Here is a 16,444-nt window from a genome sequence, read left to right as displayed (position 1 = left end):
GCCCTGCCCAGGTATCGGTTCCATTTTACCTTTTGATTTGTGTTATTCTGTGGATGTTGGGAGATGGGTTGTAGCTTTGATTTAAAGGGCCTAGGTCCCTTGTTGCACATGTTTATTTGTTCTCCTTGAAGTGAAAAGGGTTTTCAGTGCAATTGTCCACTTGCTTTTAATTTTTTTATGGAGGTATTCGAGGTTTAATTTAATCTCAGTTTTAGCCTGAATTATCAATACTGTCAATGTTTAGATACCCTAGTTGACTTGAGAATGTATGGCTTAAGTGGCAGTCTAAAGCGGCAAGTCAACTAAGGGCTCCCACTGTGGAAGAAGAGCCAATATCGCAGATTATAATTTGTTCTTGAGATATCTTTAAACGGTATATGCAAAAACAAATATTGCAAAAAATCAGACAATCACCAGGGTTAAATGTGCGGGGCACTTGCATTTTTTCCAGTTTTTTGGGTAGGAAAGTGAGTTTGCTGGCAAGAGTTTATTACAATTGTGAAACATCAGTGTTCAGTTGATTTTCCTTTTCTCTGGATTTCATAGTAAAGTTGATTTCAGATGGATGAATGGACTTTCATTGTTTTGTGGATTGAATTCTGTCTTCAAATTCTGACTCTCACAAGACAGGAGAATGGTGGATAATTCCAATGGAGCAGAAACCAGGGGACCTGCTAATGGCACTTCTGGAGCACACTCATGAAATGGCCTTTTACAATACACAAATTTTAAACATACAGTAGATCAAACCAGTCTTTATACAGAAGTGGTCCACAACACAGACCTGAGTGGTTGTCATGCTTTTCTGATGGAAGGCCATAGACAGCCACATTTAGTAATGACAACCACTTTGGACCGCATCCCAATAGATTCTTGGGTGTGCCAATGAAGTGGTGCAAGTAGTTGTGGAAAATAATAAAAATGAATCTCCACACCACCCCCTTGGTACAGGACAGGTGGACTTATGTTAAACAAACCTAATCCTGTAACTCTTTTTATTCAATAAATGGAGTACCTGACTGGGTTTAAATACCCCTGAATCATGCTATATCTCCAGAAATCAACTAACCTGGCTGTGTGACAGTTCCTTTCCTTCAAAAGGGGTTTAATCCTTAATTTACAGTAAATTAACACTAGCCCCCGTTTCATTGTTGATTGCTGCACCTCGTGTTTTTCCATCCTCTGCCCTGATTTATCCTAAGTCATACAGCTAGAGCTATGGAAACAGTGTCAAATGCACCTCTTTTCCATAAAAGGCCTTTTCTGGGCCGCTGCAGATTCCCGGAAGCCAGTTTATTTGAGTCCTCTCCGCTCTCGCCTGTCACACACACACCATTAGTGCTTCTGTCAAGGGGGGACACTTGGGATATTTACTATGTCTCCCTGTCCCACTATACTTCAACTAGGCCATCGAGTAATATTCAGGTAAGTCCAGCAGAGATCCTTAACCAATCAAAAGCAGGGTTATTGCCATGTGCCACATTTTGGTATGACAGACAAAAATCATGTTTCAGCTATGCAGTGTGTGCTACTGTTCCCTGAACCATGCTTGTTCCTGTTCATACCAGTCTCTCGATTCTGATTATCTTGCTTTGGAATAAGTTTTACTTAAACAGCACTCAGGTCTTTCCTGAAGTTAGATTTGTTTGCCACCAACACGCTTCCTGTCAATGAGAAAACCAGTAACTGTAAAAGTTAGATGCAGCTTAATCTTTTACGAAACACCTTTAACATACCAGCTACTGTAGATAGTTTAACATGTTTACATTCCTTACTATATATTTGCATATACATCTAGCTTTTACAAAATAACTTTAACAGCATAGTAGATTTTTTAAAAACAGCTCCTCCAAAAATTGACATTAAGCAGCACGTCCCTATAAGCAATGATACAGCTACTTGTGCCCTTCACCATAATCAATGCCTCTTCCTTTAAAACTTTCCCTTCAGTTCCCCAATAACCCTATGAAGCATTTGACAGTCTAGGTAGGCCACCAGGCCACCCTGGTTGGCCCAGCGGTCTGCCCCAGTGCTCTCTGAGTGGGATTGGTGGTAAGTTAGTTCCCCCTGGTCATGGTGCCCCCCCTCACAGTGGCCGAAGCGGAGGCACTCTTTAAGGTCCAGCATCCCCCCACCCAGTGCAAGGAGCAGGGCATGGGGGCCGCAGGAGTCCCACTTGAAGGTGCTGCCCTCGGAGAGGACGTAGACGTCAGCTAGGCCCAGGATCACACACAGGATCTTGTATCCGGCCCCCGAGGCATACATCAGCCTGTCAGGCCCACACAGAGGGGCCAAGGCCTCCTTCACCGCCTGCTTCTCACTGGAGCTCAGCACCACCGATAGTCCTGGACATTCTGTAGGTCTGTCTTTAGGTCGGAGCACCGAGCAGGCTTTGACGCTCCCATATGACACACCCCAGAAATGCTTCCCCTTCCAGCTGCAACAAATATGCACATCACATCAACCAAATGTCATTAAAGGAAGCTTAGTTGGTGAAGTCTGAGCATTACTGAGTATGTTATTTCAGTGTTTGATAGTGTTAACTCTATTTAAATTCAGTAAGTGGATTGAAAATAGTAATTGCAAATGAAAATACCTTTTCCAATACTTAAATTGGGAAAAAAATTGTAATTTAATCAACAACTTAAATAGCATTGACCCTAACACTGGTGTCAAAATGATTGCTGTTCTGGTTCTAGAGTCAAATCCAATGCTCTAGAGTCAAATTACATGCTTTGTAAACAACAGGTGTAGACTAACAGTGAAATGCTTAAATACAAGCCCTTCCCAACAATTCAGAGAGAAAGAAAATAGATAAATAATAGAAAAGTAAAGAGTCTCACCCTGTTGGGTCTTTGTGGTTGAAGGGCTGGTTTATGACCCCTATGACGGGTTCCCCAGTGGCGCGGATGTATACCCCGATCAGGACCAGGGCACACTGCAGACCTGAAGAACAGAGACAGCCCTCCTCCACCACCTCCTCACGACCCTGAATGTACTGGCTAGTGGCATCTGAACGAAAACCAAACACATAGAAACAACATACACTATATATAAAAAAGTATGTGGACACCCCTTCAAATGAGTGGATTCAGTGATTTCAGCCACAGCTGCTGCTGATAGGTGTATAAAGACGAGCATGGAAGAGCTCACTGAATTTCAACGTCGCCTACAGGGATGCAAACTAAGGGGAGTTGGGGTTGGAGCCCTACTGGCTGTAAGCGAACGAGTGATGCGCGTTTGGAGCAATACTGGCAGTATCCAAGGCTCAGCCAATCGTCCACATAACAACAGAATGCAGCGCAGCACGCGACTGAAGGAATAAGAGACAAACAATGTGCTAGTTACAGCATCAGCGCGCGCTCTGGAAAGTCAGCTTGCCAGTTAGAGCAGCGTGTCCCCTGAACGGTAACGAAGAGGTAACGTTAGGTGAGAAGCCTGACCATGGAGACAGGGGTGAGAATGGTGTATGTTGTGCTGTGTGTGTGTTTAGTCCATCACGTTCTCTTTCAGGGGAACAGTTCATCTCATCAGTGTGTTGTTCTTTTGTGTTCAGTAGGTGACGACGATTGCGGCGGTACACTACTCCTTCTGCGGTGCGGACGTGATTTGAACGTTCAGTGTCAGCTGGCTGGATGACGACTGCTGGCTTCCAGAGGCCATGCTCCTGGATTCTGACTCTCCGTCGATCAGTGGTGGCAGTGGTCTAGCTGACCTGTCGTAGTATTGCTTTTGTTGTTGTTGTCTCTGTGCACGTTTTTCATGCATTTCCTTGTAGCTGACGACCTCAGGTTGTAGCTGCTGGTTGGTGCTGGGAAGGATTGAGCGAAGTCTGCGGCTCATCAACAGCTGGGCCGGTGATTTGAAGTTGTCAACTGGAGTGTTGCGGTATTCAAGGAGACTGAGGTAGGGGTCTCTCTTGTCTGCTTTTGCTTTATCCATGAGTGATTTAGCAATCTGAACTGATTTTTCAGCAAGGCCATTACTTTGAGGGTAATGCGGGCTTGTGGTGACAGGGATACAGTGAGGTAACATTGGCTCTTTGGTGTTTGAGGGGCGTCGTTCAAGACATATGGCGCATTTACCAACAATGTCCTCTATTTGTTTGCACATTCCGGGCCAAAACAAAATGTCCCGTGCTCTCTGTTTGCACTTTTCCATGCCCATGTGTCCAGCATGGATCTTTGTCAAAATCTATTCTCTGAGACTGGTAGGAATAATGATTTTCTCTCCTTTGAAAATTATTCCGTTGATCTGTGATAGTTCATCACGATGGTTCCAGAATTCTGAGACGCTCTGAGGGCATTTTCTCCTCTCCTCAGGCCATCCATCCTGTATGACTTTCCTCAGCTGTGCGAGTTGTGAGTCCCTTTCTGTTTCTGCTTGGATCTCCTTCAGTTTTGTGTCACTAACTGGTAAGTTGCTGTACACAGTGTGCACTTGCATGTCCATGCCTTCACTGAGGCTGCTGTCCTTATAGGTAAGAAACTTCCTGGAGAGTGTGTCTGCGACAGGGATGTCTTTGCCTGGACGGTGAGTGATTGTGAAGTCGTATTTTTGTAGTTGAAGGATCATTCTCTGTAGCCTTCATTCTCTGTAGGCTGCGGCTAGTGGTTTCCTCATAATTGACTCAAGTGGCTTGTGGTCGGATTCCACAATGACTTGTCGTCCATATATGTACTGATGGAAACGTTTACATCCGAACAGAATGGCGTAGAGCTCCTTTTCAATTTGAGCGTAGTTGATTTCACAGTCTGTGAGAGATTTGGAAGCGTAGCTGATGGGCTTTCCTTCTTGCAGTAGCACTGCACCTAGTCCATACTTCGACGCGTCCACTTGGAGTCTGAGCTCTTTGTCGGGGTCGTAGTAGGCAAGGATTGGTCCTGGTTCTCTCGTGATCAAGTCTTTCACATTCTGGAAAGCAATGTCGTGTTGCTTGTCCCAGAGAAACTCACTGGACTGCTTTAGCAGTTGACGCAGGGGTGCATTAGCATTGGAGAGGCTGGGTGCGAACTTGGCTAAGTAGTTGACCATGCCAAGCACTGTTTCCAGCTCTGCACGGTTCTTTGGTGGCTCCATTTCTTTTATGGCTGAGATCTTCTGTGGATCTGGCTTGATTCCAGTCGCTGTAAGAAGATGTCCGAAGTAGCTGACCTCTGTAGCGCCGACTGTGCTCTTCTCGAGGTTGAGCCGGACTCCTCTCTCGCGGGACCTTTGCAGCATCGCGCAGAGGTTTCGGTCGTGCTCCTCTTTGGTTCGACCATAGACAAGGATGTCGTCCACAATTGCCACAACTCCGTCGAGGCCTTCGTACACTTCGTTAATCTTTCGCTGAAACTCGTCTTGGGCTGAGATAATCCCAAAAGGCAGGCGACCGAACCTGTAGCGTCCAAACGGTGTGTTGAATGTTGTGAGCTTAGATGACTCTTCTGTGCGCTTGATAGCCCAGTAGCCTGATCTAGCGTCCATGACACTGAAGTAGTGTGCTCCCGCTAGCTTGTGTGTGATGCCATCTAGCGTCGGTAAAGGGTAATGGGGGCGTTTGATAGCCTTGTTCAAGTCTCTTGGGTCGAGACATACTCTGAGCTTGCCTGTGCATGGTTTCTCCACCACCACTAAGGCGTTTACCCAGTCAGTCGGTTCTGTAACCTTGGTGACTATGTCAGATTGCTCCATGCTCTCCAACTCTTTCTTCAGACGGGCACGGAGAGCAAGGGGAATCTTTCTCGGTGGGTAGACCACAGGGGTTGCGTCTGGGTCAAGGTGAATGGTACATTCTCCTGGGAATAATCCATTCTCCTGGGAATAATCCTATTCCTGTAAAAACATCAGCAAACTCCTCCAGTACATTGTCTGTCTCTACTGGTGCTGTCACTGATAAAACTAGCTTGATGAGGTCCATGTCTAAACATGCTTTAAGACCTAGCACTACAGGTGCTCTAGTGTCAACAACATAAAAGTCCAACATCATGTCACTTTCCTTGTATTTGCATTTGAAGGTGCATGTGCCTTTTACTGGGAGCTGTTCACCACCATAACCAGTCAGTCTGCGTGTGGTGGGCTGTAGCTCGCACTCAGATGTCAAGCTGCGGTACTTATTCAGAGGAATAATGTTTACTTGTGCACCAGTGTCTAGTTTGAACTTTAGCTTTGTGCCTTGTGTTCCTATCTCAATGTCAGCAAATGCTTGCTCTGTCTCTGATATTTGACTTTTCTGTGTCACTGAATCAATAAACAGTTCAGCGGCGTTTGACTCTATGATTGACATTTCATCTTCACTCACTGTGTGTACTGTTTTTCCACGGTAAGCTCTGCACACCTTTGCAAGGTGATTCCATTTTCCACATTTAGTACACTTTGCCTTTAGCTGGGCAATTTCCTTGTTCGCCATGCATTTTGTATCCGCAATATCCACATGTTTTGGGGCATTTTGAGTATGTGTCGCTCTGTTTTGGAGTTATGTCTCTCTCCGTTCTAAAACGCGCTCTCTGCGCACCTGGAGGTGTCCTTTGATGTCTGCCTGACTGCGTGCACTGCTTGTTCACGTGATGCGCTCGTGCTGCTGCGCGAAATGGTTTTCATCTGAGCCTGTGCTAGCTCGTGAGATTTGGCTATGTCGATAGCTTTGTCCAGCGTTACCTCAGACCCAACATTCAAAAGTTTCTCTCTCACTCGCGGTGAGTGTATTCCAAATACAATACGGTCCCTGACCATCTCATCCTTGTTTGCATAATCAGTCTTTCACAAGCAGACGCAGTTCTGTCACAAACTGTTCAAAAGACTCGCTAGGTCCCTGTACTTTCTCATGGAATTTGTACCTAGTGTAATAAATACCATTTAAAATAACACAAGCATATTGCTATTACATTGTTATAACTAACTTCTTTCTAAGCAGGGTTTCTCACACACTTATAAACAGATACAGAGACAGACACACACACACCCAAGGACAGAGGGCTGACGTAAACCTTTCATAAACACTGATAAGGAAAGGCTTTGATCAAAAGAGTGCTTGGGTCCGCATTTCACGAAATAATGAGACACACACACATAACCAAGGACAGAGGGCTGACTACGCACACACAAAATCTCCTGCTTAGCTGAACATTTGATAACAAAGAACTTTTGCTATAAGACTCAGAAGGATGACGCCCAGCTCATCAGGACCAATCTGAGAAGACAACAACCTGTCCAGAACCAACCAGAGGACAAGAACTTCCAGACTCAACCTACTTTCTATCTTTGTATAAAATGTCTATGCACTCTGTTATCTGGGCTTCTTTCGGATAGTTCCATTTGAGCTTGATGAAAGGGTCCGTGCACGCTATTTCAGATATCTTTACCTCTGAATAAATTGCTTTTAATTAAACCTTATCCACCCTGTCCAGAGTCTCTACTTCGTCTCAGTTCTCCAGTAAACTTGTTTTATCAACACTAGCGAAAATCGTATTGGTCTTCGGCACAACATATGCTTCAAAACGATCGTAGTATGTTTTCAGTACCTTTGATTCAGCCTCGGTAAGTGTCCATGTGTTGTAAATATCTCTCCCTTTTTTACCGATCCAGAGGAGTAGGTAGCTGCACTTTTCCTCTTCTCTTTCCTTCAGAGGACCCGTGAACATGAGCTCCACATGCTGTTTGTACTTACGCCATGCATCGGGTAAGTTTGTAGACTCCCAGTCCATTCGAGGTAAAGGAACTCCAGAAAAATCCATCTTTTAAGACCTTTTACTCTGACACCATGTCTTGTTTTGCACACTTTGTACAAAATAATAAAATGCAGTACTACAGGATATTTCTTAACGTAGCTCTTTATTAGCTAGCTATAACTGGCATGTTCACGTATCGCCAACCAGGATCAAACTGACCATCACCTAACCATTTGGGTGGTCTTAACCAATCATAGCACAGTATGATATGGCGGTAAAATGCATCCAATTATAATTCAGTATGTTTACACATATGAATATTACAATAACCAATTCGCTATTGTAATGAAACAGCAGGGAGCAGGTCTTGAACCTTCGACCTTCTAGCCCGAAGTCCGGCGCGCTATCGACTGTGCCGCAAAAACATGCTCGTGCGGCAGAGTCGACTGGTGTACGACTCCTTGCCATTCCTCAAGCTATAACGGGTTAGTTGCTTACTGGATCCTTTGAGAAATGTTAACGAACTAACCACTATCTGTTAACTAATGTTTTCCCCCTACAGTATGTGGTTAATTTTCAGAATTAGGTGAAAATGAGGCGTTGCTTGTTAAACAAGTGTATTCAGGGATCAAGTGTAGCTGGAGCTGGACCTGGCTTAAACTGGATGCCACTATAGAGGTGAAAGGAACACCACACACTTTCCCTCTTTCTCACTTTTGCTGGCACATTGTAGAACAGATGTCCACAGGCAGAAAGTGTACAATGTAATAATGTGCAGTGTAGCCCAAATATATTGCTTTTGTTGTGTTGAACTTGACAGTAACGTGAGGGAGATTATACTTTTTTTTTTTTCTCAGTGAATGTTATTTTTGCACACATGTAGCCTTGTGCACTTGATCGATGTCTATAGTGGCGATAAAAGAGCAAAAATAGAATGCCAGTTTGTTTCATTTCATTTCTACTTTAAGATGTTTTTTCCCCAAGTATAATATTTATGTGTGTGGTCACAAGCGTTCTATTATAAAGGCTGTCATGGCTAACTGCAATATTAGTGTATTGTTTTTTCTCAAGACGAGTGTCATTTGCAGTAAAGTCTAGGCAACAAATGACATTGGATTGCTTTCTTTACATTTTTTAGCTGTGAGTTAGGTTCACATTAACCACTTTATTTTACACACAGAGACTGATCATGTAGATCATATTATTTTTTGTTTAATTAGTTAACCTGCATTTCCCCCTAGCAGGGATTGTTTTGCATGTTTCAGTGCAACAAAAAAAAGTGTCACCTTTTTGGGCCCTCAGCAGTTTGCATCCCATGCAACTAGGATGCCACCTTTCAAACAAGTCAGTTCATTAAATTTCTGCCCTGCTAGAGCTGCCCTGGTCAACTGTAAGTGCTGTTATTGTGAAGTGGACACGTCTAGGAGCAACAACGGCTCAGCTGCGAAGTGGAAGGCCACACAAGTTCACAGAACGGGACAGCCGCGTGCTGAAGCGCGTAACAATTGTCTGTCCTCAGTTGCAATACTCACTACAGAATTCCAAACTGCCTCTGGAAGAAACATCAGCACAATAACTGTTCGTCGGAAGCTTCATGAAATGGATTTCCATGGCCGTGCAGCCGCACACAAGCCTAAGATCACCATGCGCAATGTCAAGCGTCGGCTGGAGGGGTGTAAAGCTCGCCGCCATTGGACTCTGGAACAATGGAAATGCGTTCTCTGGAGTGATGAATCACACTTCACGATCTGGCAGTCCAATGGACAAATCTGGGTTTGGCAGATGCCAGGGAAACGTTACCTGCTCCAATGCATAGTGCCAACTGTATAGTTTGGTGGAGGAGGAATAATGGTCCGGGGCTGTTTTTCATGGTTCGGGCTAGGCCCCTTAGTTCCCGTGACGGGAAATCTTAACGCTACAGCATACAATGACATAGTACACGATTCTGTGTTTCCAACTTTGTGGCAACAGTTTTGGGAAGTCCTTTCCTGTTTCAGCATAACAATGCCCCCGTGCACAAAGTGAGTTCCATACAGAAATGGTTTGTCGAGATCGGTGTGGAAGAACTTGACTGGCATACACAGAGCCCTGACCTCAAATTCATTGTGATGAATTGGAACGCCGACTGTCCGCCAGGCCTAATCGCACAACATCAGTGCCCGACCTCAGTAATGCTCTTGTGGCTGAATGGAAGCAAGTCCCCGACGCAATGTTCCAACATCTCGTGGCAAGCCTTCCCAGAAGAGCAGAGGCTGTTATAGCAACAAAGAGGGGACCAACTCCATATTAATGCCCATGATTTTGGAATGAGATGTTCGACAAGCAGGTGTCCACTAGAGGTCGACCGATTATGATTTTTCAACGCCTATGCCGATTATTGGAGGACCAAAAAAAGCAGATTAATCGGCCGTTTAAAAAAAAAAAAAATTTCAATTATTTTAATTAAAAAATGTATTTATTATCTTTTGGTCCTGCCCCGCAATCGAAACTTATTGGGGAGAAATAAGATCTAACATTGGAAAAATAATGGGATTTGACATAGAACAAACATTCATTTCTTTGTACTTGGGTGAAATACCTGATAACTTACACAATAGACAAAAGTACCTCTTGAAGGTCCTACTGGCAGCCAGTAAAAAGGCTGTCACTAAGAAATGGCTACAAAAAGACCCTCCCACAGTGACACAATGGATAGACATTGTAGAAGAAATACACCACATGGAGCGTATGACCTTTGCTTTAAGAACTCAACAGGAGAGAGGTCAGGAATACTGGGAAAAATGGGTTTTGTACTTGGAAAAGGTCTAATTCAAAGATGCCAATGTAACTAATATGATGATATGATGATGAAGGTATGAAGTGCACTGTAACTGCCAGATCTTTTTTGTTGTTCTTTTATTTTACTTTATTTGTACTTTCTTTGTGTTCCTACAATAAAAACAAAGTATAAAAAATGTATATTTGTAATAATGACAATTACAACAATAATGAATGAACACTTATTTTAACTTAATATAATACATCAATAAAATCTATTTAGCCTCAAATAAATAATGAAACATGTTCAATTTGGTTTAATGCAAAAACAAAGTGTTGGAGAAGAAAGTAAAAGTGCAATATGTGCCATGTAAAAAAGCTAACGTTTAAGTTCCTTGCTCAGAACATGAGAACATATGAAAGCTGGTGGTTTCTTTTAACATGAGTCTTCAATATTCCTAGGTAAGAAGTTTTAGGTTGTAGTTATTATAGGACTATTTCTCTCTATACCATTTGTATTTCATATACCTTTGACTATTGGATGTTCTTATAGGCCAGTGTAACAGTATAGCTTCCGTCCCTCTCCTCGCCCCTACCTGGACTCGAACCAGGAACACATCGACAACAGCCACCCTTGAAGCATCGTTACCCATCGCTCCACAAAAGCCGCGGCCCTCGCAGAGCAAGGGGAACAACTACTTCAAGGTCTCAGAGCGAGTAACGTCACCGATTGAAACGCTATTAGTGTGCACCCCGCTAACTAGCTAGCCATTTCACATCGGTTACATCAGCCTAATCTCGGGAGTTGATAGGCTTGAAGTCATAAACAGCTCAATGCTTGGAAGCACAGGGAAGAGCTGCTGGCAAACGCACAAAAGTGCTGTTTGAATGAATGCTTACGAGCCTGCTGCTGCCTACCACCGCTCGGTCAGACTGCTCTATCAAATATCAAATCATAGACTTAATTATAACATAATAACACACAGAAATACAAGCCTTACGTCATTAATATGGTAAAATCTGGAAACTATAATTTCAAAAACAAAACGTTTATTCTTTCAGTGAAATACAGAACCGTTACGTATTTTATCTAACGGGTGGCATCCATAAGTCTAAATATTCCTGTTACATTGAAGGTTGTGCAATGTTATGTCATAATTACGTAAAATTCTGGCAAATTAGTTCGCAACGAGCCAGGCGGCCCAAACCGATGCATATAGCCTGACTCTGTTGCACAGAATGCAAGAGAAGTGACACAATTTCCCTATAAATTCATGTTAGCAGGCAATATTAACTAAATATGCAGGTTTAAAAAATATATACTTGTGTATTGATTTTAAGAAAGGCGTATAATATCAACCATTTGTAGTTAACTAGTGATTATGTTAAGATTGATTGTTTTTTATAAGATAAGTTTAATGCTAGCTAGCACCTTACCTTGGCTCCTTGCTGCACTCGCATAACAGGTAATCAGTCTGCCACGCAGTCTCCTCGTGGAGTGCAATGTAATCGGCCATGATCGGTGTCCAGAAATGCCGATTACCGATTGTTATGAAAACTTGAAATCGGCCATAATTATTCGACCATTCAGATTAATCGGTCGACCTCTAGTGTCCACATACTTTTGGTCATGTAGTGTATGTACAATTAATATGTGAATTAACAGTCTTAAAGGACAAGGTGTCACGACTTCCGCCGAAGTCGGCTCCTCTCCTTGATCGGGCGGTAGTCGACGTCACCGGCTTTCTAGCCATCGCCGCTCCATTTTTCATGTATCCATTTGTTTTGTCTTGTTCCCTGCACACCTGGTTTTCATTCCCCAATCAATCCATATGTATTTATTCCTCTGTTCCCCATCATGTCTTTGTGTAAGATTGTTTGTGTTACGTGTATTTTGGTATTGTGGTTATTGTTACGCGCATTACTTTTTGTCTATGTTCGGGCACATTTTATGTTACTTTGTGCTGTCATTGTGGACCGGAATAAAAAGTGCGCCTGTTCACTACACTCTGCTCTCCTGCACCTGACTTCGCCTCCAATACACACTCCTAACACAAGGTAAAATCTCTGCCCTGGAATTTGTGTAGTATTTACACCACACAAGAAGTGGATCTGCTCAGTGCTCACACATCCCTTCTAACATTATCCATAATATCATTCCAAGTATATCTACGAAGACGACAAATCGGGTTTTTAAAATAGTGACTCCTGGTCAGGTATTACCGATGGGGTCAATCCAGATGCCCAGGTCAGAGGGGCTGAGGGGTATGTGGAGGTCGTCTGTGCCTGTGAGTGTGAGCGTAGCGTCCTGGTGGATGGCACACGCCAGGAGAGTCGCCGCCATCTGGTCCCCGTCCAGCACCGTGGCCAGCAACGCGGCCGTCTCCTTCTCTGTCCCACACACTGTGACTATCACACACTCACCTGGGATGCACGCATGAACACAGAGCCAACAGGTAGTCGACAAGTCCAGTGTTATTAAAAAATTAGATGGTATAGTGGAATTGTTGCTCTTACCTATCTGTGTAGTAAGTAACACTGTTATTACCCAAGTAGCTGTATATGTTTCATAGTAATAATAGTAATTGTGGATGCTGTTTCTACTAACCTAGTCCATTTTCAAACTTGTTAGATTCCTCTCCTTGTATATGATCAATAATTTCGGGAAACTAAGGTAAAACATAATAAAAACCAGTGGAGGGGTTAGGGTTGCCAAAAACATTTGATCATACTAGAGAGGGATATGCCACAAATCCTTCAGAGGGTTCCCTGGATTTCAGACATGAAACAATCCTCATCATGATAACATGAGAAGTGTTTTGGTTCCTGTACCTGAGCTCCAACATCATGGCGGATCATCTCTTGGATTACCACATCGGCCAGCGTCTTGAAGTCCTGGACAAACTTCTTGTTCTTGTCCACCCCAGTCTTCTCCTGGACCAGCAGCTGGAAGAGAGGGGCTTCCTGCCTGCACACACGGGCCACGTTGGCCGCCTTCTCTGCCACACGCAGCAGCAGCTTCAGCAGATCAGCCATACCTAACTGACACCTGACCTGAGTGAGAGGGTTAACACATTAAATACCTACGTGTAGGCTAGAGGGTCCATAGATAGTACCTTAGATATGGGATCAGAATTTCTGGAAGAGGGTGTTTTCCAAAACACATGTTGTGCCACGGCGTGGCTGAACTGAGGGGTTACAATTTTATAATTATAGCCTCTCAAATGATGAAACCAGGACATCTCTACGTGACTGCAAAGGAAAAGAATGACCCCATTTAATAAGAAATAACCTAACCTGTTTAATGAAGCCACGCACTCTATCCACATGCAAACTGTATCCACATACAAAAACTTCAAAGAAGTCCAGTCGCCTAAAACTTATCTTTCTGGTTCCTCCTCGCTGCTGTAAGTCAAAACAATCTATGGCATTTGGGCAAGTTGATGCAGCTGTGTGGTTGCCCCATTGGGTATTTTTGTACAGCCAGTGTTTCTCTGGTTATGGCCCTGCTAACAAGTTGTTTGGAGACAAACAATTCAAGAGTTACTCTGATTACAATCTTCAAATATGACTAGAGTGCACGGTCAAGAATAGGCTACTAACACAGAGAACACCAGTTTACTAACACAGAAAACTGCAAAAGTTTCCAGTTTGTATCTAGAATGGTCCACCACCCAAAGGACATCCAGCCAACTTGACACAACTGCAGGAAGCATTGGAGTCAACATGGGCCAGCATCCCTGTGGAATGCTTTCGACACCTTGTAGTCCATGCCCTGACGAATTGAGGCTATTCTGGGGTTCTTAATGTTTAATACACTCACTGTAAATGCTAAATAATTTCAATTGTAATTGCGTCGCCAGTCACTCAGTAATGTCTTACCTCCATCCACAGTGCATTCGGAAAGTATTCAGACCCCTTGACTTTTTTCACATTTAGTTACATTACAGCCTTTATTCTAAAATGGGCTAAATAGTTTCCCCCCCTCATCAATCTACACACAATACCCCATAATGACAAAGCAAAAACTGTTTTTTATTTATTAAAAATAAGAAACTGAAATAACACATTTACATAAATATTCAGACCCTTTACTCAGTACTTTCTTGAAGCACCTTTGGCAGTGATTACAGCCTTGAGTCCTCTTTGGTATGATGCTACAAGCTTGGCACACCTATATTTGGGGAGTTTCTCCCATTCTTCTCTGCATATCCTCTCAAGCTCTGTCAGGCTGGATGTGGAAGCATCGCTGCACAGCTATTTTCAGGTCTCCCCAGAGATGTTAGATCGGGTTCAAGTCCGGGCTCTGGCTGGGCCACTCAAGGACATTCAGAGACTTGTCCCAAAGCCACTCCTGCATTGCCTTGGCTGTGTACTAGGGTCATTGTCCTGTTGGAAGGTATATGTTTGCCCCAGTCTAAGGTCCCGAGCAGGTTTTCATCAAGGATCTCTGTACTTTTCTCCGTTCACCTTCCCTCGATCCTGACTAGTCTCCTAGTCTCTGCCGCTGAAAAACATCCCCACAGCATGATGCTGCCACCTCCATGCTTCACCGTAGGGATGGTGCCAGGTTTCCTCCAGATGTGACGCTTGGAGTTCAATCTTGGTTTCATCAGACCAGAGAACCTTGTTTCTCATGGTTTGAGTCTTTAGGTGCCTTTTGGCAAACTCCATGCAGGCTGTCATGTGCCTCTTACCGAGGAGGGGCTTCCGTCTGGTCACTCTACCATAAAGGCCTGATTGGTGGAGTGCTGCAGAGATTGTTGTACTTCTGGAAGGTTCTCCCATCTCCCAACTCTGGAGCTCTGTCAGAGTGACCATTGGATTCTTGGTCACTTCCCTGACCAAGGCCCTTCTCCCCCGATTGCTCAGTTTGGCCAGGCAGCCAGCCAGCTCTAGGAAGTGTCTTGGTGGTTCCAATCTTCTTCCATTTAAGAATAACAAATGCCACTGTGTTCTTGGGGACCTTCAATGATGCATAAATGTTTTTATACTCTTCCCCAGATCTGTGCCTCGACACAATCTTGTCTTGGAGCTCTATGGCCAATTCCTTCAACCTCATGGCTTGGTTTTTTGCTCTGACATGCACTTTCAACTGTGTGACCTTATATAGACAGGTGTGTGCCTTTCCAAATCATGTCCAATCAATTGATTTTACCACAGGTAGACTCCAATCAAGTTGTAGAAATCTCAAGGATGATCAATGGAAACAGGATGCACCTGAGCTCAATTTCGAGTCTCATGCAAAAGCTCTGAATAATTATGTAAATAAGATATGTTTTTTATTTTTAATAAATTTGCAAAAATATCTAAAAACCTGTTTTCGTTTAGTCATTATATGGTATTGTGTTTAGATCATGGGGAAAACATTGAATGTAATCAATTTGAGTATAAGCCTGTAACAAAATGTGGAAAAGGTCAAGGGGTCTGAATAGTTTCCGAATATACTGTTGGCTACTGTACGTGCGCATATTTCACGCAGCTGTAGTTCTTTACCGTAATAGAAGACAAAAACGATCAACCCAGCCACTCCGCACTTGAGTAGATTATCTGATCTAGTAATTATTATAAAAATACTATCAACAGTGGATGCTACCTTAAGTAAAATATAAAAGCATTATAGCTTATTCTACTCTTACCGGGAAAGGTTCCGGCTGATTCGTACTTTGTTCTTTTCTCGTCTATCGCCCTTCGAAGCTGGCCTGTCACGATCACGGCAAATGTTTCCTGTGTCAATGCACACAGGGTGGGGATTTCCAGAATGGGAGTCAAGCCGTGTAGGCTAGTCTACAATCGGCTACAAAAACAAATGCACTATGGGCAAAACTCCAATGTAGGGGATCTCAATTCCTTACTTCAGGGAAGGGGTTGCCTATTGTTTGATTACGTCGGTGCAGATGCTGCGTATGGGAAGTGGCGGATTTTCCACTGAGCTCGCGAAGGCTTTTCCTGCGCAGACAACGAGGGCGGAGTTTAGAATGTAATGCTTACTGTAGCCTACCATTGTAGAGTTGTATGCTGCTACAATGTAACCTAAT

General features: G+C 43.6%; 1 protein-coding gene across 1 annotated transcript; it reads right to left on the bottom strand.

The window, feature by feature from the left end:
* Window positions 1-419: 419 nt before the first annotated feature.
* On the bottom strand, window positions 420-16,411 carry LOC120065230 (inositol polyphosphate 1-phosphatase-like). The gene is made up of 6 exons (XM_039016043.1): window positions 16,046-16,411; window positions 13,239-13,460; window positions 13,015-13,075; window positions 12,630-12,830; window positions 2,844-3,012; window positions 420-2,437 (listed from the first exon to the last, which is right to left on the bottom strand). The coding sequence occupies exons 2-6, from the start codon at window positions 13,440-13,442 to the stop codon at window positions 1,933-1,935; spliced, it is 1,140 nt and encodes a 379-aa protein (XP_038871971.1). The 5' UTR covers window positions 13,443-13,460; window positions 16,046-16,411; the 3' UTR covers window positions 420-1,932.
* Window positions 16,412-16,444: the final 33 nt, after the last annotated feature.

Source organism: Salvelinus namaycush, chromosome 20 (genome assembly GCF_016432855.1).
Source record: "Salvelinus namaycush isolate Seneca chromosome 20, SaNama_1.0, whole genome shotgun sequence".
Lineage (NCBI taxonomy): Eukaryota > Metazoa > Chordata > Actinopteri > Salmoniformes > Salmonidae > Salvelinus > Salvelinus namaycush.
Note: the sequence above shows the minus strand (reverse complement) of the source record. Positions and strands in the feature narration are given on the sequence as shown.

Excerpts from the sequence above, each read along its gene's own strand:
- LOC120065230 (XM_039016043.1), bottom strand. The coding sequence starts at position 13,442 with ATGGCTGATCTGCTGAAGCTGCTGCTGCGTGTGGCAGAGAAGGCGGCC. Across the intron at positions 13,076-13,238 it reads GCCATGATGTTGGAGCTCAG|TTTCCCGAAATTATTGATCA; the intron begins GTACAGGAACCA and ends GTTTTACCTTAG. Across the intron at positions 12,831-13,014 it reads CAAGTTTGAAAATGGACTAG|GTGAGTGTGTGATAGTCACA; the intron begins GTTAGTAGAAAC and ends CGTGCATCCCAG.